The following is a 25986-nucleotide window of genomic DNA, read 5'->3' as shown; positions in this document are numbered from 1 at the left end:
CTGTCCATTTCCTGCCTGTGGTCACTTTGTGGGATAACCAAGGTAGGCAAACACAGAGAGGGCCTCCATCTGGGCCTTAATGGACTAAAACCCTGGAGGTGAGCTTCATTATGGCTCTCCAGACAGTAATGCACCCTGATGAAACTGCACTCTGCCCCTCTCTCTCTGTCATACACTAAATATAATCTGGCAAAGGGCTCCATTAAAGTAATTCTCCTGATTTTTCATCCTCCTCTCCAGCCTTTCTGAAACTGTGGCTGTCGTAGTGTATGAGTGGAGAGCCCCTAGAGAGGTTTGCCCATAGAGATCCTATTAAATTACACTGAGTATACCAAACACCTTCCTAACATTGAGTTGCACCCCACCTCCTTTTGCCCTCAGAACAGCCTCAATTCATCAGGGTATGGGTTCTACAAGGTGTCGAAAGTGTTCCACAGTGATGTTGGCCCATGTTGACTCCAATGCTTCTAACAGTTGTCAAGTTGGCTGGATGTCCTTTCGGTGGTGGACCATTCTTGATACATACAGGAAACTGTTGAGCGTGAAAAACCCAGCAGCGTTTCAGTTCTTGCCACAAACCGGTGCGCCTGGCACTTACCCAATTCAAAGGCACTTAAATATTTTGTCTTGCCCATTCACTCTCTGAATAACACACATACACAATCCATGTCTGAATTGTCTCAAGGCTTAAAAAAATCATTCTTTAACCTGTCTCCTCCCCTTCCTCTACACTGACTGAAGTGGATTTAACAAGTGACATCAATAAGGGATCATATTTTCACCTGGTCAGTTTGTCATGGAAAGCAGAGACTACACTGCCTGCCAAAAGAAAACAAAGCCTTCACTAATAATTGTGTACTAGCTCCTCTGTGGGCCTCTAATGAGAAGCTAACATCATCCCAAATGAGCAACTTGTGTTTTTGCGACATCTGTGTGTGTTGTTGTTGTGTTGTTGCCCCAACTCAGCATCTATCTCAGTATCATGACAACAAATAAGATATCTGCAAGCCAATTCAAGTGCACTATCAAATCAAACCACACCGCTCATAACTATGCCTCTGAGACAATTGAGGTAGCACAACAAATTGCCCAGACACCTTTATTTAATTGGACCAAAATCCAAAGGGTTAGGGTAATGCTGAAATACAATAATGTTTAACATTTGTGAGAGTAAATTAGACTTACATAACATATTAAAGGGAAATTGATATTACACAGATATTACATATTATTGGCAATAGTCCACATGTGAATGACTGATATTGCTTACAGACATTACATCACGTCATGGAATCTACAATAGTTATTCTGTAGCGATCGTAAGCATTGAATTATGCTGCTGCAACCCCATAACGTTACCCCCTAGTATAGCCACTTGATCCTTGGTCCTCTGTAGCTCAATTGGTAGAGCATGGCGCTTGTAACGCCAGGGTAGCGGGTTCGATCCCCGTGACCACCCATATGTAAAAATCTATGCACACATGACTGTAAGTCGCTTTGGATAAAAGCATCTGCTAAATGGCATATTATTATAATATTATAAGCAATCTTTAACTACACTTGATAGATTACTGTGTATTACACTAGATTAGCAACATAATCAGGGTTTCTTCTTTGTAAGACAAGTAGTACTGTTTGGATCAGCCTTCACTTTGTGATCCTGCGGAATTCCAAGAAAACTGTCCAGCCTCTTAAAGATATAGTACACATCTCTCAGGAGTGACCATCCAGATAGTAGAGGTGCCAGCCCCTGCAGTCTCACGTATTCTTCTTCTTCTTAGGTGCCGTGTAACTAGCTGTGCGGTGCTCTTTCCTGACATACTCATCATGGCCCTCCCTGGGGAAACAAAGAGCAGATTGATAATTGAACATACTGAATATTACATACATGTGCTGCTCTGTGGAATGGCGGAAGCTTATACAAGATTTATCTAGGTCATAGTTCGGAAAAACCATTACAAGAACAGCAGGACGAATCGCGGGCAATCTAACTTTCTCGTAAATCATTGCAATGATTTGCTTGAGTTGTGTGGCCGTAGTAGTATTGTGCAGTACCTGAAGCAGCGGTTGCAGTACAGATCCCCATCACAGGTGTGACAGCGGATGGAGGCGTCCTGGTTACAGATGCAGCACCAGGGAAGCTCATCCTCGTCACTGTCTGAATCCTGACTGGCTAGGACAGCTGCTGGGGTCCTCGACGACGTTGAAGGAACTGGTGTCTATAACATAGATTAAACAAATATATATTTCCTTTTGTTCTTTTACTATCGGCACTTTGTGGAATTCTGTGAAGTGTGTGTATTCAAGGAGGACTGCAGGTTTATTACCGGTTTCTTGCGAGCGTCTGTCTTTTCTATGTTCCTAGGGCCACTGTGCTCAGGAGGTATGTTATAGCCACTGGCCTCATCTAATGCAGCTTCTTCCGTGAGCTGGGAATGAGTAAACAATGACCACAGGTTGCTTTATCGTTCATATTCACCTTTACCAGATCACAGCTTCAATTGTCTCTTTCAATTATGACCTTTATAAGTAAAATGACAAAACAGCAGCCCCTTGTGGTTATGAAAAGTAGCACTCTTAAAAGAGGTTGATATGCATCGCCACTATGGGTAGGAATGTAAAATAACAAAGACTCCTTTGAGATAAAGTACATATACAAAGTAGGTTCTGTTTTTAGTTGCAGACCTTTTTCAGTATCCTCGTCATGGCCTCTTCCTCAGTCTCATCCTCGCTGTCAGGATGTTGAAAGTCTTCCATGGTGACTGAAACACAACATGACAGAACACTGTTACAGCACAACATTACACATCATGACAACACAGATGACACATCACATAAACAAGTACACAGATTTGACCACACTGAAGCATTCACACATAGCACCCAGTGTATGTTGAAATATGGTTTCCTCTCCTCTCTCATAGCTATGGTGTGATTCTATATGAAGTATTTATATGGAGGGGTTAACATCTACATTTAGTAATTTACCCTTGTCAGGGTCCTGTCCCTTGAGCTGGGCCAGCCTCTTGGCCATCTGTAGGACCTGTTCCTGGGAGCAGCGGTCCCGTCTCAGGTCCTCCATTGCGTCGGCCAGCATGCGGTTCTTCTCATCCTCCAGCTGCCTGGCTGCATCCTGCAGCCCACCCCCATTATCCAGGTTCTCCTCCAGCCTGTCCCCCTCCTGCTTGTTCAAGTCGTTCATGGGGCCGTCCACACCTTGAATGGAAACAAGGTGAAATGTCAGTGATGGTTGGAAAATAGATTCAGCATTTACAACAGCTTGATAGAGTGGGAAGCCATTGAATTGTTATCTTTGAATAAAGACTAATCTACAGTAATATCTCACATAAGACATAACATTTTTTCACTAAAGTTGGTACAGTTACAGAGAAGAATCCAAATACCTTCAGGATTTGGTTGTTGGGTGTCTATGGCAACTTCCTCTGACAACTGAGTGATCAGATCATTGGCTTGTTCTGTCGGGGTCCGAACATCAGGGGGCTGGTGTACCTGCGCAGAGCCACAAAACTAACTTATTGCAATAATGGGACTTCACTAAGACCTAAAGGATTTGGATACAGTATGAATATGAGGACAAATAGCAGCAACACAGAACGTTTTAGCCTAATATGTGTAGTCTAATGCTCTGACTCACAGGTGGAGGGGCTTGGGAGGGAGGAGGTCTTCCCTGTAAGGCTGCCAGGCGGTCCTCCATCTCCCCTGCAGAGGGCGCAGGCTGGATAGGAGCCTTCAGGGCAGCCAGACGGGATTCAATCTCTTTTTCTGACGGGATGGACTCTAAACAAGGGTTGGTCACAGATATAATTTCAGGTATCAGTAAAGATATAGGCCTATTGCAACATAGTGTGTTAGACAATGCTCACTTGGTTTGATGTCCTCTTTCAGCTTTTGCAGCCTCTCAGCGATGGCCAGGTCCTCTTTACTCAGACTTTTGGTTGGAATGAGGCCTAGTTTGGCATTTCTGCTGCCCCCTGGTCCAGGGGGTGGAATCGGTTGTCCTTGTTTGGCCTCAAGAGCAGCAACACGCCTGAGCAAACACAATATAAAAGGCGTTATGATATCTACTGATAAGCAATATATAGCGAACAGTCGACTGACTTATCAACCCATCTGTACTCACTTTTTGTAGTTTTCAGGAGGGGACCATCTTGAGGCATTATTTTGGTTTTCTCCACTGCCAAAACAGTATTCAGTGAGGAAGCAAAACCAGTGCATTAAATATCATGATATTGCATAAGCCTAATGCTTTGGTAGAAAAGCAAAACTACATCATCACTCCACCTTGTGAGATTCCCATGACATTGCTTGCAGACCTTCTGCTGGGTGTTGCCACAACGAGGCACCACTGCGTTGAAAGTAAGGCAACCCGAACAAAATGAACGCCCGCAGTTCTTACAGCCCAACTGTAAAATATAACAATCAAAACATAAAACAAGGAGTTCGAACCTGTACCAGATTATTGGACAATTATATGCACTAAAATATCCAGCTAACTACAGCAACTGAAAATGAGTAGGGGGTAGAAACAAACCTCCTTCCTGAAGAGAGTGAACTTTGATGCACAACAATAACAACGGTTGTCCATTTCGCCGCATTTAGAGAGTAATGCAATCTGGTTGAACGGCCACTACTGCTATCGTCTTGCCATCTCCGTATGATACAGTCATTTGTCAAATAAACATAAAACGAACTCTTTCATAGCTGGATTTGTTTAGACTATCCAGAAAACCATCCATTGATCAATCAGGAAGTCCACCGGAAGTTGCCTGTACATTCAGTCTAGGTTCAGAATATACCAGGCCATTTTCAACCTAGCGTTCAATGAGCGTGCAGCCACATGGTAAATGTAGTCTTAAAGTATACATGTAAAGCGTTAAAAAAGAAGTAAAAATATTTTTTAGGGAAGATATTATATTTGAGTGGTTTTAGAGTCCACCATAAATAATGTACTATCAACAGAAAACGCCTTTCATTTTTCTAACGAGTTACTCGTTTACGACTGCACGTTTGCTCACGTCGTTGGTGTGACCATCCAATCAGCTTTGCCAAATCTTCTCGCGGTTTGAGTTCAAAATACACAGAGCAACCAGCATGAAAAGGACAACGATCCAGTCCAGTGTTATTGAACTTTGACTAAATATATTATTATTGTATCTAGAAAGTTGTTGAAGATAAAATATATATCTAGCTACTAAACAGGGTAAGATCGTTTTGATATAACGTTAGCCTAATACGATTTGCTAACCAGCTGTGGCTAACTTGGATAATGCTAGCTACCTAGCTGGTTGTTGTTATGTAACTACTGCTAGCTAGTGCTTTTGCAAAAATATTACAAAGCGTGATACCGTGCTTGTTACTTGCTTTGTAAAACATTACAAGTTGTCCAAGAGATGTACTTGTGTGGCTTGTCATTGTTTGTGTCTGCTGTTATTCTAGCTAGCTAGCTAATTTACAGAACCAAAATGGCAGAAGGAGGAGAGGCAGACTGGGAACTTTGCAAAGAGAACATCCAGCCCTTGAAGAAAGGTCGGGACATATCAGTTTTACACCAGGCACTCAGTCAACAGCAAGAGGGATCGAGCTCTGCCACCAACCAACACAAACAGTAAGGATGCCTTTAAAGTACTTAACTAGCTACAAACAGGGATTTCAGTGCCGTGCTTGGGTTGGGAGAGACTGCATACAGTGGGACCTTGGCTTACTAGATACCTAACGTTAAATAACCCGTTTTGGGGCAGATCCACAAGGCATTCCGGTCCTGTGCTTGGCTGAATGGGGTGAAATTACAGTGTTGACAAATATACAAACAGGCTTATTGTTTTGTGTTCAACCAATGTGTTTGTTGTCTTCAGGGCTTTTGAGTCTGAACTGAGAGTGTATGACGGAGATGACCCCCTTGATGTTTGGGATCGGTAAGATGAAAATGATTACTCTGACCAAGACTGTAATCATACCTGAAGGAATATTAGTGTGAATGTCTTAATGTTCATCGATAATGTCATTATTGTAGCCAGATAACATGGTTCCTTTTTAACAGGTATGTTAAATGGACAGAGCAGACCTATCCACAGGGAGGAAAGGAGAGTAACCTTTCTGTGCTTTTGGAGAGAGCTGTGATGCGCTTCACAGAGGAAAATGCATATCACAATGACAGCCGTTATGTTGACCTATGGATCAAGTTTGTAAGTAACCCTTGTCCTTTTTTCATACAACTTTATCATGTGACAAGTGTCAATCAAACAAGTTGTATTCATGCCTATGTACAGTACCAGTCAAAAGTTTGGACACACCTACTCATTCAAGGGTTTTTCTACATTGTAGAATAATAGTGAAGCCATCAAAACAATTAAATAACACATATGGAATCATGTAGTAACCAAAAAAGTGTTAAACAAATCAAAATATATTTTATATTTGAGGTTCTTCAAAGTAGCCACCCTTTGCCTTGATGACAGCTTTGCACACTCTTGCCATTCTCTCAACCAGCTTCACCTGGAATGCTTTTCCAACAGTCTTGACGGAGTTCCCACATATGCTGAGCACTTGTTGGCTGCTTTTCCTTCACTCTGTGGTCCAACTCATCCCAAACCATCTCAATTGGGTTGAGGTCGGGTGATTGTGGAGACCAGGTCTCACAAAGACATGGCGGTTGGAACCAAAAATCTCTAATTTGGACTCATCAGACCAAATGACAGATTTACACCGGTCTAATGTCCATTGCTCGTGTTTCTTGGCCCAAACAAGTCTCTTCTTCTTATTGGTGTCCTTTAGTAGTGGTTTCTTTGCAGCAATTCGACCATGAAGGCCTGATTCACGCAGTCTCCTCTGAACAGTTGATGTTGAGATGTCTGTTACTTGAACTCTGTGAAGCATTTATTTGGGCTGCAATTTCTGAGACTGGTAACTCTAATGAACTTATCCTCTGCAGTAGAGGTAACTCTGTAGGTGTGTCCAAACTTTTGACTGGTACTGTATGTACTCTGTCTTCCTGTATTAGGCGGAGAGCTGTCACGAGCCTTTGGATATCTACAGATATATGCGAGGCAAGGGAATAGGAGTACAACAGGCTTCCTTCTACATTGCCTGGTCTGAGGAGTATGAGAATCAGGGCAACTCTCGAACAGCAGACAGTGTCTACCAGGAGGGCTTCAAGCGTGGGGCTGAACCTCGGGAGAAACTCCTGCAGTTTCACATGTATGGATCTACTTTAATGCAGTTTTTTACTGGATCTACTTCCATGCTGTTTGAGGTGGTTTTAACTTGAAACCATGATAGTTTTCCTACCATAATTCAATGTTTTGTGTAATCTGCTGCAGGGCTTTGCAGGCGCGTGTGTCCCGGCAGGTGATGTCTGGCATGGTGGATGAGGAGGAGGAGGAAGCTGAGGCAGCGAAGCCTGAGCGGGTTTCTCTGGTGGATCTAAAACACAGGGGGAAGAAAAAGGCTGTTGCACCTATCAGTAGAGTTGGTGCTGCACTGAGCAGTAAGCACGTCTCTTTTTAAAATGATAGATCATCCCATTCCAGGTTAAAGTGTCATGTTGGGTTGTGTAATGTCATGAAGAAGAATATATTTATGATTTTTGACTCTATATTACCTGTTTTTTCACAGGTAATTCACGAAGCCTACAGTTACAAGGCCCACCAGCTCTGGCCAGCAGTGGTCAAAACAGTCGCCTTGTGATCTTTGATGAGAACAAGGCTACCAGTGCTGAGCCCTCTGAACCAAAGTTGGAATCTTGGATGGCCCCACCCCCATCGAGATCCAAGGAGAACGAACAGAGGCCTGAGAAATGGAGCAACGTAAAGGTATGAGACACACAGTAATGGCACTTAAGGCTTGTTGTAATTTATATGACTGAATTTGTGTGTGCTCTATTGTAGATGCCAATGAAGTCCAGAATTGGTCACAGTGTTGTGGCTCCGCCCAGCAAGCCAAACTTCCAGCCCTTTGTGGAGGAGTCGGATCAGCCTCCAGCTATGTGAGTGTTCACTGAGATCATCTTAATCATAACTAACTGAATTAACTACTGTGGCTGGAACAGCAAAGATCAATTTTTCTATTTAAAGAAATGTAGGTCTAGCAATACATTCTTTCAAAATTGGGTGACTTAAACCCAGCAGTATGCCTGTGGCATCGTTTGTTTCTGCTCCAACTGTGTTCTTAAGGTTTTAGTTATTTGTGCTGGCACCTTATTCCTCCAGGACACCGTGTAAGATCAACCCAGCGGTGAATTCAGTGTTGTCTGCACGGAAGCCCTGCAGGGATGAGACTCCTCTGAAGAGACTGCAGCAACAGCAGCAGGAAGAGGGGAAAGCTCAGGAGCAGAGCATGTACTGCAAGGATCTGCTGCTCAGTGGCGCCTCCGAGTTCTGCTTTGAGGAACTGCGGGCCGAGCGCTACCGCCAGAAGTTGGCATTGGAGTCAGGGGGCAGTGGCAAGGAAGAGCAAGCGGGCTCTGGTCTTCCAAACTGACACATTTCCACAAGGACATTGACATGTTCAGTGTTTTATCATTAGGGAGCAGACTATCAGTGTCATCATGTATGTATTTTAGCGTTTGTGCTTTGTATATACAAACATTTCCAGTGGAAATCAAACCCACAACCCTGGCGTTGCAAGCGTCATGCTCTACCAACTGAGCCACACGGGACCACTAATAACACACTGTATCTGTCTCTCTTTCCTCTTTTATTATTTCTTTGCCTGCTTCATGTAACCTCTCAGTAGTGTAGGCAGGACGTGAGAATAACATGGAGAAGTCCAGAGGTGAGAATGACTGGGCTCAATTCACATTGATACATAGCTGTCACTTCTGTGTGTATATATAGGTACAAATGTCCCCCCTAAGGCTATGTGTCAATTTTTAATAAATGAGAAATAATGGTGATGATGAGTCTTGTGATAATTGTTGCCTGATGAACTGGAGCCTGTCATATAACTCACTGTCAGTAGAGGGCATGCATGAGGAGCTCTGGATGAGAGAGGCACTGCAGACCGCAGAGTTCAAATATGGGCTACTTTGCATGTTTTTCATCTGATATTATTTGAACCTCTAATTGAATATGAGATGAGTATACTGCTCTACATATGCTCTTGCTGGAGGCTAAAGGAGTAAACACTGGCAGCTTGTCATAACAAGAAATGAGCTGCACTGTTAAACGGCCATAAACTAACTCAGTTCACCATTTTTAATGCAGCCACTTATATATCTTAATTATTCGAATGAAATTATTACATTCTCTAACTGGAGGGTGTTATTGTATTTTTCTGTTATGTTGACCGCTCACAATGATATAGCTACTTGTCATATTGTATCACAGCCAGAATCTTCATTTTAACTGCATATTTTCTTAGTTGTCTTAGGGAGGTCCAGTCTGACCCTACTGATATAGTAACAAGTAATCCACTGTGATGGGATATATGGCTGCTCAGAGGGTAGATTTAATGACTGGGTGGGAGATAGGTGACTAATTAGCATGTTAAATCCAGCCTCCTTAGTTGGGTTGTGTGAGCAGTGGAGCAGGCCTAGTCACTCCCCTGAGACCCCTACCACCAGGCTGCTGCTGCTACACCAAGGAACTGGAGGGAAGAACAGCCTACATTTACTGCTGGAGGAATTCACATAGAAACCCACCCTCAAAACACTGTATGGACCTCACCCTCCATTTTGCCTGGATCTGAGTGCCTCTCAACTGGTGAGTCCCTGAAAGTGAAATTACATTTTTATGAGAATAGATACAATGTTTAGTGTTATTGCAATTCTGTATCTTAGCTGAATCATTCACATTCTTACTGGCATGTTTGCTGCAGGAATTATTAAAAGCTTATTCCATTAAAGCAGCTACCTACTGATCCAGATAGTTCTTGAGACAGAAAATCCATACATCTCTCTTCTTAAAGCCAGCTGTGGGGAGGCTACTACCTATGCTTAATAAGGTTTTGCAAGGCCCTAGGAGGAGGACTTTTGACTGGCCCAGTTTTGATAGGCAAACACAGTCAGGCTATTTTGACCATGTCTATCAGCTGGTGCTTTTATGCTATGTCTGGTTTTATTTACAATAGCAGTTAATAGCGATTCCTGCCCGACCCAATACCTCACTTAGCAGAAGTCCTTGCAAGACCTGGTGTAGCTCATTGTAGGGTTATGCTGAACTAGCCATAGAAAAGGGACAGGCGTATGACAGCTAATCGATTGAGAATAATGTTGTCATGCTTGACAATGACATGTTAGGATGTGGGCTCAGAGGCTGCTGCTTACTCTGATGTCCTCAGGTCATAGAATTGATGTGGGCTCTGACCACTCACTGATGACCACTCACTGAGTCAACCACAACCATGGTCAACACTAAAGCCCTGAGGCACTCTACCCCCTGCTTGAATATTGCCCAGGCAAAATCCTGAGAAACCCTACTAAATGGCAATGAAATTGAAATGCAAGCAATTTAAGTAGTCTCTCCTGAAGAGAAAGACTTCCATTCAATTACTAAAGCTACAAAAGGTAAAAAAGGCCTACTTTGCAATGCGTGTGTCATTACCCCCAGTTTATCTGGTGACTCAACGTTTTCATCAGAAGCAGTAGCAGCCTCATCAAGCTTGACAATGCCTGACAAACAACAATAGATGTGTACAGTTCAGCCTCTGGCTAGCACAGTAGCAATCTAAAGTCACTCTCGTTACTGCTTAAATGCAATGTGTCAGTCTCTCCGACATAAGTCACATTTTGAGGTTTGTATTGCCTCGTGTTTGATTTTGAATTACACTACCAGTCAAAAGTTTGGACACACCCACTCATTCAAGGGTTTTTCTTTATTTTTTAAATTTTTTTACATTGTAGAATAATAGTGAAGACATCAAAACTGTGAAATAACACATATGGAATCATGTAGTAACCCAAAAAGGTGTAAACCAAATCAAAATATATTTTATATTTGAAATTCTTCAAATAGCCTTTTCCTTGATGACAGCTTTGCACACTCTTGGCATTCTCTCAACCAGCTTCATGAGATAGTCACCTGGATTGCATTAAAATTAACAGTTGTGCCTTCTTAAAAGTTAATTTGTGGAATTTCTTTCCTTCTTAATGCGTTAGAGCCAATCAGCTGTGTTGTGACAAGGTAGGGGGTTATACAGAAGATAGCCCTATTTGGTAAAAGACCAAGTCCATATTATGGCAAGAACAGCTCAAATAAGCAAAGAGAAACAACAGTCCATCATTACTTTAAGACATGAAGGTCAGTCAATTCGGAACATTTCAAGAACTTTGAAAGTTTCTTCAAGTGCAGTCGCAAAAACCATCAAGTGTTATGATGAAACTTGCTCTCATGATGACTGCCACAGGAATGGAAGACCCAGAGTTACCACTTCTGCTGAGGAAAGTTCATTAGAGTTACCAGCCTTAGAAATTGCAGCCCAAATAAATGCTTCACAGAGTTCAAGTAACAGACACATCTCAACATCAACTGTTCAGAGGAGACTGTATGAATCAGGCTTTCATGGTCGAATTGCTGCAAAGAAACCACTACTAAAGGACACCAATAAGAAGAAGAGACTTGCTTGGGCCAAGAAACACAAGCAATGGACATTAGACTGGTGGAAATTTGTCCATTGGTCTGGTCTCCAAATTTGAGATTTTTGGTTCCAACCCGCAGTGGCTTTTTTAGACGCGGTGTGGGTGAACGGATGCTCTCCGTATGTGTATTTCCCACCGTAAAGCATGGAGGAGGAGGTTTGGGAGTGCTTTGCTGGTGAAACTGTCTGTGATTTATTTAGAATTCACGGCACACTTAACCAGCATGGCTAGCACAGCATTCTGCAGTGATACGCCATCCCATCTGGTTTAGGCTTAGTGGGACTATCATTAGTTTTTCAACAGGACAATGACCCAACACACATCCAGGCTGTGTAAGGGCTATTTGACCAAGAAGGAGAGTGATGGAGTGCTGCATCAGATGACCTGGTCTCCATAATCCCCGACCTCAACCCAATTGAGATGGTTTGGGATGAGTCGGACCGCAGAGTAAAGGAAAAGGAGCCAACAAGTGCTCAGCATATGTGGGAACTCCTTCAAGACTGTTGGAAAAGCATTACAGGTGAAGCCGGTTGAGAGAATGCCAAGAGTGTGTAAAGCTGTCATCAAGGCAAAGGGTGGCTATTTGAAGAATCTCAAATACTTTTTTGGTTACTACATGATTCCATATGTGTTATTTCATAGTTTTGATGCCTTCACTATTATTCTACAATGTAGAAAATAGTTTTAAAAAATAGAAAAACCCTGGAATCAGTAGGTGTGTCCAAACTTTTGACTGGTACTGTATATTACAATCTTAGCCAGATAAATAACATAGCCATAGACAGAATGCATATTGTTATAAATAAAGGCAGGATCGCTCCTCTCTGACTTTTTGAACCCAATCAAGCCAGGTCCCTCACACTGTATGCAAGATGTCACACAGAAGGATAAGGGGAACAAGCAAACAAACTGGTGTCTGTAAACAAGCAGCAAAAGGACCAGAGACCTTCAGATAGCCTGAGCAAACAGAGGCATTTCTTTGTTTTATTGTGGGATATTAGTAGGAGACCTGTGCTATGGGATAAGGCTGTATAACCGCCCTGCCCACCCAATATGACCAAAAGCACTGCACATAGTACTAACAGAAAAGATCCAGCAGTAGGCAGGTCAATCAATATCAGCAATAACAGCGATGACAGCAAAGAGATCAGCGAAGGGGGGGTCACATCTGCCAAGCCCCCAAGTGGCCAAATCTGGATCATTGTTATGCAAATTGATTGAGTCAAGTCTTTTGTGTGGGTTTATTTGCACAAGTATTTTCAAATCAAATGACGATTTATTACAGTGTTCTAAATGACCATGTATTACAGTGTTCTAAATGACCACGTATTACAGTGTTCTAAATGACCATGTATTACAGTGTTCTAAATGACCATGTATTACAGTGTTCTAAATGACCATGTATTACAGTGTTCTAAATGACCATGTATTACAGTGTTCTAAATGACCATGTATTACAGTGTTCTAAATGACCATATATTACAGTGTTCTAAATATTAAATTTTCTCATTCTTCTGCTTTTTTTGTTACTATAATCTTTCTCCTTTATTCCAGATATGTTTTGTTTGAGAGAAATAATGGATCTGTATCCTAATACATAGCTTGGGCTGAATGTGTATTATTAAATGCAAGGGAGTCTGTAGCTCGGTTATAAATTGTGCAGCAGGGGATAACGATAATGGTAATCCAAAATTATTATGCTGACATGAGGATTTCCCTCAGCATAAATTGAGTGTTAACATATTAATCCTTAGGTCATAAATTCAGAGAGAAACAGAGATTGGATCATATTTGAGATTAGGATGAGTCATAATAACCAGCCACAGAAATAGCCCTCTCTGGCCACCCTGCCATCCCTGACCCGATCATTAACATGGATAATGCATCCGTTGACCGGGCAGGAAGAAAATGGCACCTTCGGTTACTGCCACTGTTCTCATACCAGCCCCTCATGTGGGGCAGAAGGGCAGGGGGGCCAGGTGGATGAAAGGTATCCCAGGTGATGTGTACAGCAGCTCTCCTTTCCTTTCAGTCATTGGAAATCAGCCTGAACAGACACACATGGCACACTGCTATCAATTTAGGGACACTGCAAAGACAGCCCAATGAGAGGGTGGGAGGAGGGAGGGAGGTGATAAAGAGAGCGAGAGAGAGAGGGAGGGGATGTGTGTGTGAGAGAGTGAAAGAGAGAGGGGGGAGGGAAGAAGCTCTCTGTATGGCTGTGATATTCTCTCATCCTGGATAGTGCCTTTCCTCTCTAGTTTTGTCACTTTCACTGGCCACCATGTGTCCCCAGGAGCAGGCAGCGGTGTAGCGGCGCACGGACAAGTTGTTAGCCATGGAGAAAGCTGGGGATGAATCATCCCCAACAAAGAGCCTTTGAGATGACGGTGTGTGCGTCTGCCTGGAGGGAGGAACGCATCAGGCTTTCTCAAGCAAGCAGCAGCCTGCAGTGTGCGCCTGCTTGAGAGCCAGCCCTCCTCGACGGTGTGTGTGTGTCTGCGTGAGTGTGTGGGGGTTTGTGTGATGGAGTGTGTATAACGAGTGCGTGTGTATATGTGTGTGTATGTGTGTGTGCTCACTCTTGCTCGCAAGCCTCTTCCCTTCCTGGAGGAGAGGCTCTCCTTTTCAGCGAACCGCAAGGTAAGAAGCCTGGCGTTTCTTTATAGCACTAATTTATCCCTCCACAGACCCTGTGTATTCCCGATGGGGGAGGGGGGCGAAAAAAGGAAAAGAGGCTTAGCTCCATTGATAAAGAGTGGGGTACTGTGTGTGTGTATATATATATATATGTGACGTCTGCAGGCAACAGCGGTGGTGGAGGAGACGCAAATACAGAGGAAGAGAGAGACAGAGAGAGGGAGAGAGAGAGCAGAATGCAGAATGCCCAGGTGGTAATAAGGGAGAGAAGAAAATACTATTGAAAAGCTGATTGGCTGCTGTGCTGGATTCTGGGAAATTCTGCATCAGAAAGGAGCTGCTTTCACCTTCTGCCATCCACCCCACGTCCTCTCTCTCGCTCTCTGTCTCTCTCCCTCCCTCCCTCCCTCTGTCCTCAGCTTCTGTTGAAAGGATGTAACCCCAGTGTGGCTGGTGAGCAAACAGAGTTTTGACTGAGAATGAATCATGTCAAGATAATACAGACAAAGCTATAACATTTGATGCTGATTGCATGTATGCACTGAGAATAGAGGTACTTATTGTTTTCACTATGCATCTGTCCTTATCTGTGACTGTGAGCTGAGTGCTCAGGTGAACTCTAGCTTTATATCAGACGAACACTGAGTTGAATTAGTGCCAGAGGGATCCAGCTGCTGCATGTATAGTTATGCTTACGTGGATGCCGAGGGAAGGGATTTGTTAGGTAAACATTCGCTTTCTTCTTCTGCTCTGTGACAACATGCACAAAACGTGTTCCTTTTGTGAGTCAGGATGGTTGTACTGTGCTCAGTGCTTGACTTGGGCAGAAGCTCAGCTGAGTACCAGCACCTAAAATGTTCTACTGCTTGAGCTCCTGTTCCTCGTATAGAATATTAGCTGAAAAATATTGTGGAGCTCCTGTGCACCTAAATATAAACAGTACCGGCCCCCAAAATGAGTACCGCCACCTATTTCAGTCCAAGTCAAGCACTGACTTTAGTGTACTCTGTGGAAGAGAGGATACAGAGAAGAAGTGTTCAGGGAATAGCAGAGACCCAGTGGCAGACTGACAGTTAAACACTCATGTCATTTTACAAGGTCTTATACTGTAGATTGCATTATTGTAATAGTCTACGCCAGACTAGTCTTGTTTTAAGTAATTAAATCAATTAGAGAATAGAATGGGATATGGTTTTCATGGGATTGCTGGTATGGTCAAAGCTTGCTGGATTACTCTTTCCTGTGACCAGTGGTTAGGACTCTAACTACATGCCCTGGAGGGACACACTGCCAATTATGTCTTAAAGTAACTGTCCAATGTTTCCAGATTTCTCTTAAATATGACCTATAATTAATTACAATATAAGTTAAATAGTTTTCCTTCCCATATTTTACTTATTAAGTATGTTAAAATGCATTTGTTACTTCTAGGTTAGACTACTGCAATGCTCTATTTTCCGGCTACCCGGATAAAGCACTAAATAAACTTCAGTTAGTGCTAAATACGGCTGCTAGAATCCTGACTAGAACCAAGAAATTTGATCATATTACTCCAGTGCTAGCTTCCCTACACTGGCTTCCTGTTAAGGCAAGGGCTGATTTCAAGGTTTTACTGTTAACCTATAAAGCGTTACATGGGCTTGCTCCTACCTATCTTTCCGAGTTGGTCCTGCCGTACATACCAATACGTACGCTACGGTCACAAGACGCAGGCCTCCTAATTGTCCCTAGAATTTCTAAGCAAACAGCGGGAGGCAGGGCTTTCTCCTATAGATCTCCATTTTTATGGAACAGTCTGCCTACCCATGTGAGAGACGCAGACTCGGTCTCAACCTTTAAGTCTTTACTGAAGACTTATCTCTTCAGTAGGTCATATGATTGAGTGTAGTCTGGCCCAGGAGTGTGAAGGTGAACGGAAAGGCTGGAGCAACGAACAGCCCTTGCTGTCTCTGCCAGGCCGGTTCCCCTCTCCACTGGGGTTCTCTGCCTCTAACCCTGTTGCAGGGGCTGAGTTACTGGCTTGCTGGTGCTCTTTCATGCCGTCCCTGGGAGGGGTGCGTCACTTGAGTGGGTTGAGTTACTGACGTGATCTTCCTGTCTGGGTTGGCGCCCCCCCCTTGGTTTGTGCTGTGGTGGAGACCTCTGTGGGCTATACTCGGCCTTGTCTCAGGATTGTAAGTTGGTGGTTGGGGATATCCCTCTAGTGGTGCGGGGGCTGTGCTTTGGCGGAGTGGGTGGGGTTATATCCTTCCTGTTTGGCCCTGTCCGGGGGTTTCTTCGGATGGGGCCACAGTGTCTCCGGACCGCTCCTGTCTCAGCCTCCAGTATTTATGCTGCAGTAGTTTATGTGTCGGGGGGCTGGGGTTAGTTGGTTATACCTGGAGTACTTCTCCTGTCTTATCCAGTGTCCTGTGTGAATTTAAGTATGCTCTCTCTAATTCTCTCGTTCTCTCTTTCTCTCTGAGAACCTGAGCCCTAGGACCATACGTCAGGACTACCGGGCATGATGACACCTTGCTGTCCCCAGTCCGCCTGGCCTTGCTGCTATTCCAGTTTCAACTGTTCTGCCTGCGGCTACGAAACCCCTACCTGTCCCAGACCTGCTGTTTTCAACTCTTAATGATCGGCTATGAAAAGCCAACTGAGAGACCTGAGCCCTAGGACCATACGTCGGGACTACCGGCCGTGGTGACTCCTTGCTGTCCCCAGTCCGCCTGGCCTTGCTGCTATTCCAGTTTAAACTGTTCTGCCTGCGGTTATGGAACCCCTACCTGTCCCAGACCTGCTGTTTTCAACTCTTAATGATCGGCTATGAAAAGCCAACTGAGATTTATTCCTGATTATTATTTGACCATGCTTGTCACTTATGAACATTTTTGAACATCTTGGCATGGTTCTGTTATAATCTCCACCCGGCACAGCCAGAAGAGGACTGGCCACCCCTCATAGCCTGGTTCCTCTCTAGGTTTCTTCCTAGGTTTTGCCTTTCTAGGGAGTTTTTCCTAGCCACCGTGCTTCTACACCTGCATTACTAGCTGTTTGGGGTTTTAGGCTGGGTTTCTGTACAGCACTTCGAGATATTAGCTGATGTAAGAAGGGCTATATAAAATAAAATTGATTGATTGATTGATTAAAAAGCAGCTTTTCTATGTTGGAATGGTGTGGGCGTACCCGAACAACAGAATGGCGTGGGCATATACTGGTCATTCAAAATATTAATGCGAGTAGACCACTGATTGGCCTGCTCGTCTTCCTCAGGAGGATGACATCATCCTCTATGAGGAAATACCAATAATATTTTTAACGGTCTGTTTGAGGTCGGGTTTTTGAAGTGTTTTTTTTCCTCCAATTTATGCTTTGGCCACAAATACGAGTATAGGATGAGTCAACCACATTATTTGGGTATGAGTTAACAGAATATGAACTTTTAAAGTGAGATTTTCACTGGACGGTTACTTTAATCATTCCTGTCTGACTGCAGCAGTATGACATACAGCACTTACCTCTCACACCATTAATAAAGGTGTGAGTAGTTGATCCCGTTTGACTCAGCTGAAAGGCCCCTGTGCACCTGCAGTACAGCACAGGGATGTGTCTGTTACCTAGCAGGCTAATGGCCAGTTAGAGCCATCAGACAGGGAAGCGCTGCTCTGGGATATCCTGGATCAACAGATCTATAGAGCTCAGCTCCCCCAAACCAGAGAAGGTTAGGAGTGGCAGAGGCTCCACTCATAAGTGCTGGATGATTAATTGAGGTTAATCATTAATCAGTACTCATGCAACTTGATCAGTCATTAATTTACCCCATTCTACGTTTTATAAGTATGTTTAACTAATTGGTGGGGGGCGGCTACAGCTCCTAGCAAACACTAAACGTTGGCTACTCTGTATACCACAGCCAGCGGTAACGAACACGCCATGTGTTTGTGTCTCACGTTTCTTACTGATATTCAAGAAGGCCATGGAGGGAAGGAGAGGAAGAGCATGTGAAAGGAGAGTTCTAATATTCCACACAGAGCCAGGTGGACATACAGTATGTTAGCTGAGGGTGAGTGACGTGTCATGCACACTCATGGGTCCTCTTCTCACTTCATTACTTTTTTTTAAGCCTTTTTTTTCTGTCACACATTTTTCCCTTCACGGTCTAGCACTGCTTTAGAGTGCTGTCAGAGCGATGACAAATGATCTGGCCTGTCTCAGGTACAGCTGGGATGGTGACAGACAGACCCCATGGAGAAGCACACAGGTGCTGCTGAGACATACTGCTTCCCATACTGTACCCTTACCATACAGCCCAGCACTGTGTGCACATGTTGGCCTGCCAGAGGCCAGAGGAATGCTTGCTTTCCAGTCATGTCCACGAGAGGAGAGGAGAGGAGAGGAGAGGAGAGGAGAGGAGAGGAAAGGAAAGGAAAGGAAAGGAAAGGAAAGGAAAGGAAAGGAAAGGAAAGGAAAGGAAAGGAAAGGAAAGGAAAGGAAAGGAGAGGAGAGGAGAGAAAAGGAAAGGAGAGAAAAGGAGAGGATAGGAGAGGAGAGCAAATGAGAGGAGAGGAGAGAAAAGGAGAGGAGAGGAGAGAAAAGGAGAGAAGACCCGAGGAGAGGAGAGGAAAGGAGAGCCGAGGAGAGGAGAGGAGAGGAGAGGAGAGGAAAGGAGAGGAGAGCCGAGGAGAGGAGAGAAAAGGAGAGGAGAGGAGAGAAAATGAGAGGAGAGGAGAGAAAAGGAGAGGAGAGGAGAGGAGAGGAGAGAACGGGAGAGGAGAGGAGAGAAAAGGAGAGGAGAGGAGAGAAAATGAGATGAAAGGAGAGCCGAGGAGAGGAGAGGAGAGAAAAGGAGAGGAGAGGAGAGGAAATGAGAGGAGAGGAGAGGAGAGCCGAGGAGAGGAAAGGAGAGGAGAGAAAAGGAGAGAAGAGGAGAGGAGAGGAGAGGAGAGCCGAGGAGAGCTGAGGAGAGGAGAAAAGAAAAGGAGAGGAGAGAAAAGGAGAGGAGAGGAGAGCCGAGGAGAGCAGAGGAGAGGAGAGGAGAGGAGAGGAGAGGAGAGGAGAGGAGAGGAGAGGAGAGGAGAGGAGAGGAGAGGAGAGGAGAGGAGAGGAGAGGAGAGGAGAGTGGTTATTAAGAGCTTACTGTGGCCACTGGCCATGAGATGTCAAACACTGAGGATTAAAACACGACCAAGTAAAATGAGGACAGGGTGCCCAGCAGTCACACTGTAGAGCCGAGGAGATGAAGGCCGAGGAGAGGAGAGGAGAGCCGAGGAGAGCCAAGGAGAGGAGAGGAGAGGATAGAAAAGGAGAGGAGAGAAAAGGAGAGGAGAGCCGAGGAGAGGAGAGCCGAGGAGAGGAGAGGAGAGGAGAGGAGAGGAGAGGAGAGGAGAGGAGAGGAGAGGAGAGGAGAGGAGAGGAGAGGAGAGGAGAGGAGAGGAGAGGAGAGTGGTTATTAAGAGCTTACTGTGGCCACTGGCCATGAGATGTCAAACACTGAGGATTAAAACACGACCAAGTAAAATGAGGACAGGGTGCCCAGCAGTCACACTGTAGAGCCGAGGAGATGAAGGCCGAGGAGAGGAGAGGAGAGCCGAGGAGAGCCAAGGAGAGGAGAGGAGAGGATAGAAAAGGAGAGGAGAGAAAAGGAGAGGAGAGCCGAGGAGAGGAGAGCCGAGGAGAGGAGAGGAGAGGAGAGGAGAGGAGAGGAGAGGAGAGGAGAGGAGAGGAGAGGAGAGGAGAGGAGAGGAGAGTGGTTATTAAGAGCTTACTGTGGCCACTGGCCATGAGATGTCAAACACTGAGGATTAAAGCGCGACCAAGTAAAATGAGGACAGGGTGCCCAGCAGTCACACTGTGTGATGAGACAGCGGCCATACTGGATGAAGGAAGAGGAACTGAGCTGCCGCAAATTGATATCATGTCATTTGATAACATTGTCATTTTGTCCATGGGAGAGGCACGCTGAGGATGGAGCGGCGAAAGATGAATCATGGCTTTCATAGGGAGAAGGGTGTACAGTAAAGCTCGCTAGGGAGGCCCACTGCATCAATAAATTAGACCCCTTAAGAGGCCCTTTGACCTGTCCCATTGGTCCGGCCAGATGACACGTCTTCATCTGCTGAGAGACAGATTGTTTAAAGGACTGGTGGAAGCCAGGAGCATCTTTAATTACAGTGGCTTGCGAAAGTATTCACCCCCCTTGGCATTTTTCCTATTTTGTTGCCTTACAACCTGGAATTAAAATGGATTTGGGGGTTTGTATCATTTGATTTACACAACATGCCTACCACTTTGAAGATGCAAAATATTTTTTATTGTGAAACAAACAAGAAATAAAACAGAAAACTTGAGCGTGCATAGCTATTCACCCCCCCAAGTCAATACTTTGTAGAGCCACCTTTTGCAGCAATTACAGCTGCAAGTGTCTTGGGGTATGTCTCTATAAGCTTGGCACATCTAGCCACTGGTATTTTTGCCCATTCTTCAAGGCAAAACTGCTCCAGCTCCTTCAAGTTGGATGGGTTCCGCTGGTGTACAGCAATCTTTAAGTCATACCACAGATTCTCAATTGGATTGAGGTCTGGGCTTTGACTAGGCCATTCCAAGACATTTAAATGTTTCCCCTTAAACCACTTGAGTCTTGCTTTAGCAGTATGTTTAGGGTCATTGTCCTGCTGGAAGGTGAACCTCCGTCCCAGTCTCAAATCTCTGGAAGACTGAAACAGGTTACCTCAAGAATTTCCCTGTATTTAGCGCCATCCAACATTCCTTCAATTCTGACCAGTTTCCCAGTCCCTGCCGATGAAAAACATCCCCACAGTATGATGCTGCCACCACCATGCTTCACTGTGGGGATGGTGTTCTTGGGGTGATGAGAGGTGTTGGGTTTGCGCCAGACATAGCGTTTTCCTTGATGGCCATAAAGCTCAATTTGAGTCTCATCTGACCAGAGTACCTTCTTCCATATGTTTGAGGAGTCTCCCACATGCATTTTGGCGAACACCAAACGTGTTTGCATATTTTTTTCTTTAAGCAATGGCTTTTTTCTGGCCACTCTTCCGTAAAGCCCAGCTCTGTGGAGTGTACGGCTTAAAGTGGTTCTATGGACAGATACTCCAATCTCCGCTGTGGAGCTTTGCAGCTCCTTCAGGGTTATCTTTGGTCTCTTTGTTGCCTCTCTGATTAATGCCCTCCTTGCCGGTCTGTGAGTTTTGGTGGGCGGCCCTCTCTTGGCAGGTTTGTTGTAGTGCCATATTCTTTCAATTTTTTTATAATGGATTTAATGGTGCTCTGTGGGATGTTCAAAGTTTCGGATATTGTTTTTATAACCCAACCCTGATCTGTACTTCTCCACAACTTTGTCCCTGACCTGTTTGGAGAGCTCCTTGGTCTTCATGGTGCCGCTTGCTTGGTGGTGCCCCTTGCTTAGTGGTGTTGCAGACTCTGGGGCCTTTCAGAACAGGTGTATATACAGTTGAAGTCTGAAGTTTATTTACACCTTAGCCTAATACATTTCAACTCAGTTTTTCACAATTCCTGACATTTAATCCTAGTAAAAATTCCCTGTCTTAGGTCAGTTAGGATCACCACTTTATTTTAAGAATGTGAAATGTCAGAATAATAGTAGAGATAATTATTTCTTTCAGCTTTTATTTCTTTCATCACATTCTCAGTGGGTCAGAAGTTTACATACACTCAATTAGTATTTGGTAGCATTGCCTTTAAATTGTTTAACGGGTCAAACGTTTCGGGTAGCCTTCCATAAGCTTCCCACAATAAGTTGGGTGAATTTTGGGCCATTCCTCCTGACAGTGCTGGTGTAACTGAGTTAGGTTTGTAGGCCTCCTTGCTCGCACACGCTTTTTCAGTTCTGCCCACAAATGTTCTATAGGATTGAGGTCAGGGCTTTGTGATGGCCATTCCAATACCTTGACTTTGTTGTCCTTAAGCCATTTTGCCAGAACTTTGGAAGTATGCTTGGGGTCATTGTCCATTTGGAAGACCCATTTGCGACCAAGCTTTAATTTCCTGACTGATGTCTTGAGATGTTGCTTCAATATATCCACTGTCCTTCCTCATGATGCCATCTATTTTGTGAAGTGCACCAGTCCCTCCTGCAGCAAAGCACCCCCCACAGCATGATGGTGCCACCCCCGTGCTTCACGTTTGGGATGGTGTTCTTCGGCTTGCAAGCATTCCCCTTTTTCCTCCAAACATAACGATGGTCATTATGGCCAAACAGTTATATTTTTGTTTAATGAGACAAGAGGACATTTCTCCAAAAAGTACGATCTTTGTCCCCATGTGCAGTTGCAAACCGTAATCTGTCTTTTTTATGGCAGTTTTGGAGCAGTGGCTTCTTCCTTGCTGAGCGGCCTTTCAGCATCTCACAAGGTCTTTTGCTGTTGTTCTGGGATTGATTTGCACTTTTCGCTACCACGTTCATCTCTAGGAGACAGAACGCATCTCCTTCCTGAGCGGTATGACGGCTGCGTGGTCCCATGGTGTTTATACTTGCGTACTATTGTTTGTACAGATGAACGTGGTACCTTCAGGCGTTTGGAAATTGCTCCCAAGGATGAACCAGACTTGTGGAGGTCTACAATTTTTTTTCTGAGGTCTTGGCTGATTTCTTTTGATTTTCCCATGATGTCAAGCAAAGAGGTACTGAGTTTGAAGGTAGGCCTTGAAATACATCCACAGGTACACCTCCAATTGTCTCAAATGATGTCAATTAGCCTATCAGAAGCTTCTAAAGCCATGACATCGTCTTCTGGAATTTTCCAAGCTGTTTAAAGGCACAGTCAACTTAGTGTATGTAAACTTCTGACCCACTGGAATTGTGATCCAGTGAATTATAAGTGAAATAATCTGTCTGTAAACAATTGTTGGAAAAATTACTTGTGTCATGCACAAAGTAGATGTCCTAACCGACTTGCCAAAACTATAGTTTGTTAACAAGAAATTTGTGTAGTGGTTGAAAAACTAGTTTTATGTAAACTTCCGACTTCAACTGTATACTGAGATCATGTGACAGATCATGTGACACTTAGATTGCACACAGGTGGACTTTATTTAACTAATTATGTGACTTCTGAAGGTAATTGGTTGCACCAGATCTTATTTAGGGACTTCATACCAAAGGGGGTGAATACATATGCACGCACCACGTTTCCGTTATTTATTTTTTAGAATTTTTTGAAACAAGTTATTTTGTTCATTTCACTTCACCAATTTGGACTATTTTGTGTATGTCCATTACATGAAATCCAAATAAAAATCCATTTAAATTACAGGTTGTAATGCAATAAAATAGGAATAAATGCCAAGGGGGATGCATACTTTTGCAAGGCACTGTAAACATAGTGCGGGTCAGTACTACACTTCACTTCCCTACTGCCTATAGGCCTGTGGTACAGTTAGAAGTACACTTTATGGCCCGGTGGTTTGGGGGCTAGGACTTATTTTTTAGAGCACTCATTTGCTACAGGCATGTGTCAGCAGCATCCCTGGAGACATGCAGTGAATAGCACATCAGAGCTTATGACTTGAGAGGTGCTGCATTTACAATGTAATTATGTCAAAGTGCTTGGCGTAGATAAGAGCTAGCTTTGAATGTACATGACTCGTACGTTAGTGTTTCATTGACTCTGGTCTAATAGAGAACAAAGCCATTTTCTCTCACACTTACTGGGCCTGGAGAATCTGTGCCAATCTAATTCAGGCAGAATGATGTATGTTCTTTGTCAAGCTCCCTGTCCTCTTCTCAAATCACTCTTATTATGGCTTGTTTACAGCCAGCGAAGCCAGTCAAGGTTGATGTATAAAAGACATTGAGTATCTTGGTGTTGAGGAGGGATAACAACATGCGGCAAGATAATAAAGTGAGTCAGCAAAACAAGTGAAACGTTGTCAGTGGCAGGCGACAGTGACAGCCCTCACTCAATATCCCCCCCCCTCGCTTTCTCTCTCTTTGGTCTGTTCCTTCTCTCAGACTATTCCTCCACTCCATACTGTAAACATTAAACCAAAAGGGATGCACTGTGTCTACCCTAGAAGCTCAGAAAAGGCAAAGTTGTAGGATAAGGACATTTATGTATTGTCTTGTCTCTTCCTCCATACCCGGGGCTGTTTTCTGTTCATTGAGTGACTGAGAAAAAAAAATTCTAACCAGAATTTCTGTGGTTGATTCAGTATGATGACAAGTGCCCTCATGGGTGGAATGTTATTCATATGTTTCATAATTCCATAATTACTAAACAATAAAAAATAAATAAACACAGAACATCCAGTGTTTCTATGTCAAACGGTTTGTTATATTTCAGTCTTCTGTGATGAATATAAAGTGTAATATTGTGATGAAAACTCAAAATTGAATACATTTAAACTCTGTATCTGACATGGTACAGGTATCTTCTTTTTTAAAGCCCATAACCATGTGTGTCCATTCTTTGGTTTCAAAGTAGATCTGTTTAGGACTACCAAGAACCACTCTGTGTGAGCCTGATTTAGCCCACTGCAGTAAAAGGTTCAAACAGCTCTGACTTGCTTACTTTACTGGTCTCTTGCAGGGACAGATGACGTAGTTCAGTGAGTTTTGCATTCTCATTTTTTCAGAATATTGTTCTGTTTTAGGGCCACCAAGACTTTACTTTAATAAACTGCAGTGTGACTGTGAAATGAATCTTGTTCTGCTCCCAAGTGTGATCTTTATTTGTGCTAGCGATACAACAATAAGGTTTCGGAAATGCTGTTGTTGTACCACTAGCTCAAATAAAAACCACACTTGGGAGGGGTAAGCAGTAAGCACAAATTAACTTTCTTTCTTTTCATTGCATTTTTTTGTCTGGCTCCTATACCACATTTGATGTGTGTAATTAATCTCATTGTATATGCTGTACTGTAGTGTACTGTACCCTCTCCTGAAATAGCTCATGTTATATTGAGTAATTGTAACATGATTATTGAGACTATTGTTACATGATTATCAGCAAGGATTTTCTTTCTATGAGGAAGGTCTGTCCCTAGTGACTCTACTGTCTAGCATGCTATAACACAGCTGGTGGGAGCATGATATAGTCACACAGTCACACTCTGGCAACTAGTAACTTAATGCAGGTTCTATAGCGTGTCTCGCCTTTTGCTTGCACATGACTTGCATGATACATCAGACCACCTATTAATGAAATATACATGGAGGGAGTGTGTCTTTCTGTCTCATATGAATCTAGCTTCATTACAGCTGTTTAACACAATAATCGTCACATTATTGCATGTTGACTCATCTCAGCTATTGCCTCTAGAAGTGACTTTTTAGAGAAAACAGGCATTCCTACTGAATGAAAGGACAGCATCAACCACAATCATAAACGCTGCAATTGTGCTGTCCAGTCACGTCCAGTTCTTGTTTACCTTTCCCCTACCCTCAGAGTGTGTATGTGTGTTTGTGTGTGTGTGCTGTGTGTGTGTGTGTGCATACATGTGCGAGTACTGAAAAGACAGACCCCTCCACCCCTGGCCCCTTTGAGGGGCAACACAGTCTCATTACACTCAAAGGGCAAAACGGTCATCATAATGTAGCTGATAGAAGATAAATCTCTGAGTCCACACCACTGCACTGCAGAGTCCGAAACAGCAGTTAAGACCTTGATGCTATCTATGCCACGGCACAGATCTAGCTGTGTTATTAAGCCCTGCATTATGCTTATTCATGCATTGACAAACACAAAAAGAGGATTACCTTCTGTCCTGTTTCCCACCCACACCTCACA

At 43.9% G+C, this 25986-nt stretch overlaps 2 protein-coding genes across 2 annotated transcripts; one reads left to right on the top strand and one right to left on the bottom strand.

The window, feature by feature from the left end:
• Positions 1-1044: 1044 nt before the first annotated feature.
• On the bottom strand, positions 1045-5022 carry zfyve19 (zinc finger, FYVE domain containing 19). Its single transcript, XM_084181604.1, has 11 exons — positions 4553-5022; positions 4303-4424; positions 4142-4195; positions 3885-4048; positions 3656-3798; positions 3405-3510; positions 2989-3216; positions 2686-2762; positions 2328-2429; positions 2056-2219; positions 1045-1837 (listed from the first exon to the last, which is right to left on the bottom strand). The coding sequence occupies exons 1-11, from the start codon at positions 4604-4606 to the stop codon at positions 1759-1761; spliced, it is 1293 nt and encodes a 430-aa protein (XP_084037730.1). The 5' UTR covers positions 4607-5022; the 3' UTR covers positions 1045-1758.
• A 61-nt stretch (positions 5023-5083) lies between these two features.
• bub1bb (BUB1 mitotic checkpoint serine/threonine kinase Bb) lies at positions 5084-8910 on the top strand. Its single transcript, XM_084182110.1, has 9 exons — positions 5084-5221; positions 5458-5626; positions 5874-5933; positions 6059-6203; positions 7019-7215; positions 7338-7504; positions 7633-7829; positions 7905-8002; positions 8226-8910. Exons 2-9 carry the CDS (start codon positions 5484-5486, stop codon positions 8494-8496), a joined length of 1278 nt encoding a protein of 425 aa, XP_084038236.1. The 5' UTR covers positions 5084-5221; positions 5458-5483; the 3' UTR covers positions 8497-8910.
• The last annotated feature ends 17076 nt before the right edge of the window (positions 8911-25986 follow it).

Source organism: Coregonus lavaretus (genome assembly GCF_964263955.1).
Source record: "Coregonus lavaretus genome assembly, chromosome: 18".
In the NCBI taxonomy this organism is placed as follows: Eukaryota; Metazoa; Chordata; class Actinopteri; order Salmoniformes; family Salmonidae; genus Coregonus; species Coregonus lavaretus.
This window is presented reverse-complemented; position numbering and strand designations above follow the sequence as displayed.

Bases quoted from the DNA above. Each gene is read 5' to 3' on its own strand.
- zfyve19 (XM_084181604.1), bottom strand. From the start codon at position 4,606: ATGGACAACCGTTGTTATTGTTGTGCATCAAAGTTCACTCTCTTCAGG. The intron at 4,425-4,552 runs GTTTGTTTCTAC...TATATTTTACAG, and splicing joins TCACTCTCTTCAGGAAGGAG to TTGGGCTGTAAGAACTGCGG. The intron at 2,430-2,685 runs GTCTGCAACTAA...ACTCATTCCCAG, and splicing joins TGACGAGGATACTGAAAAAG to CTCACGGAAGAAGCTGCATT.
- bub1bb (XM_084182110.1), top strand. From the start codon at position 5,484: ATGGCAGAAGGAGGAGAGGCAGACTGGGAACTTTGCAAAGAGAACATC. The intron at 5,934-6,058 runs GTAAGATGAAAA...CCTTTTTAACAG, and splicing joins CCCCTTGATGTTTGGGATCG to GTATGTTAAATGGACAGAGC. The intron at 7,216-7,337 runs GTATGGATCTAC...AATCTGCTGCAG, and splicing joins AAACTCCTGCAGTTTCACAT to GGCTTTGCAGGCGCGTGTGT.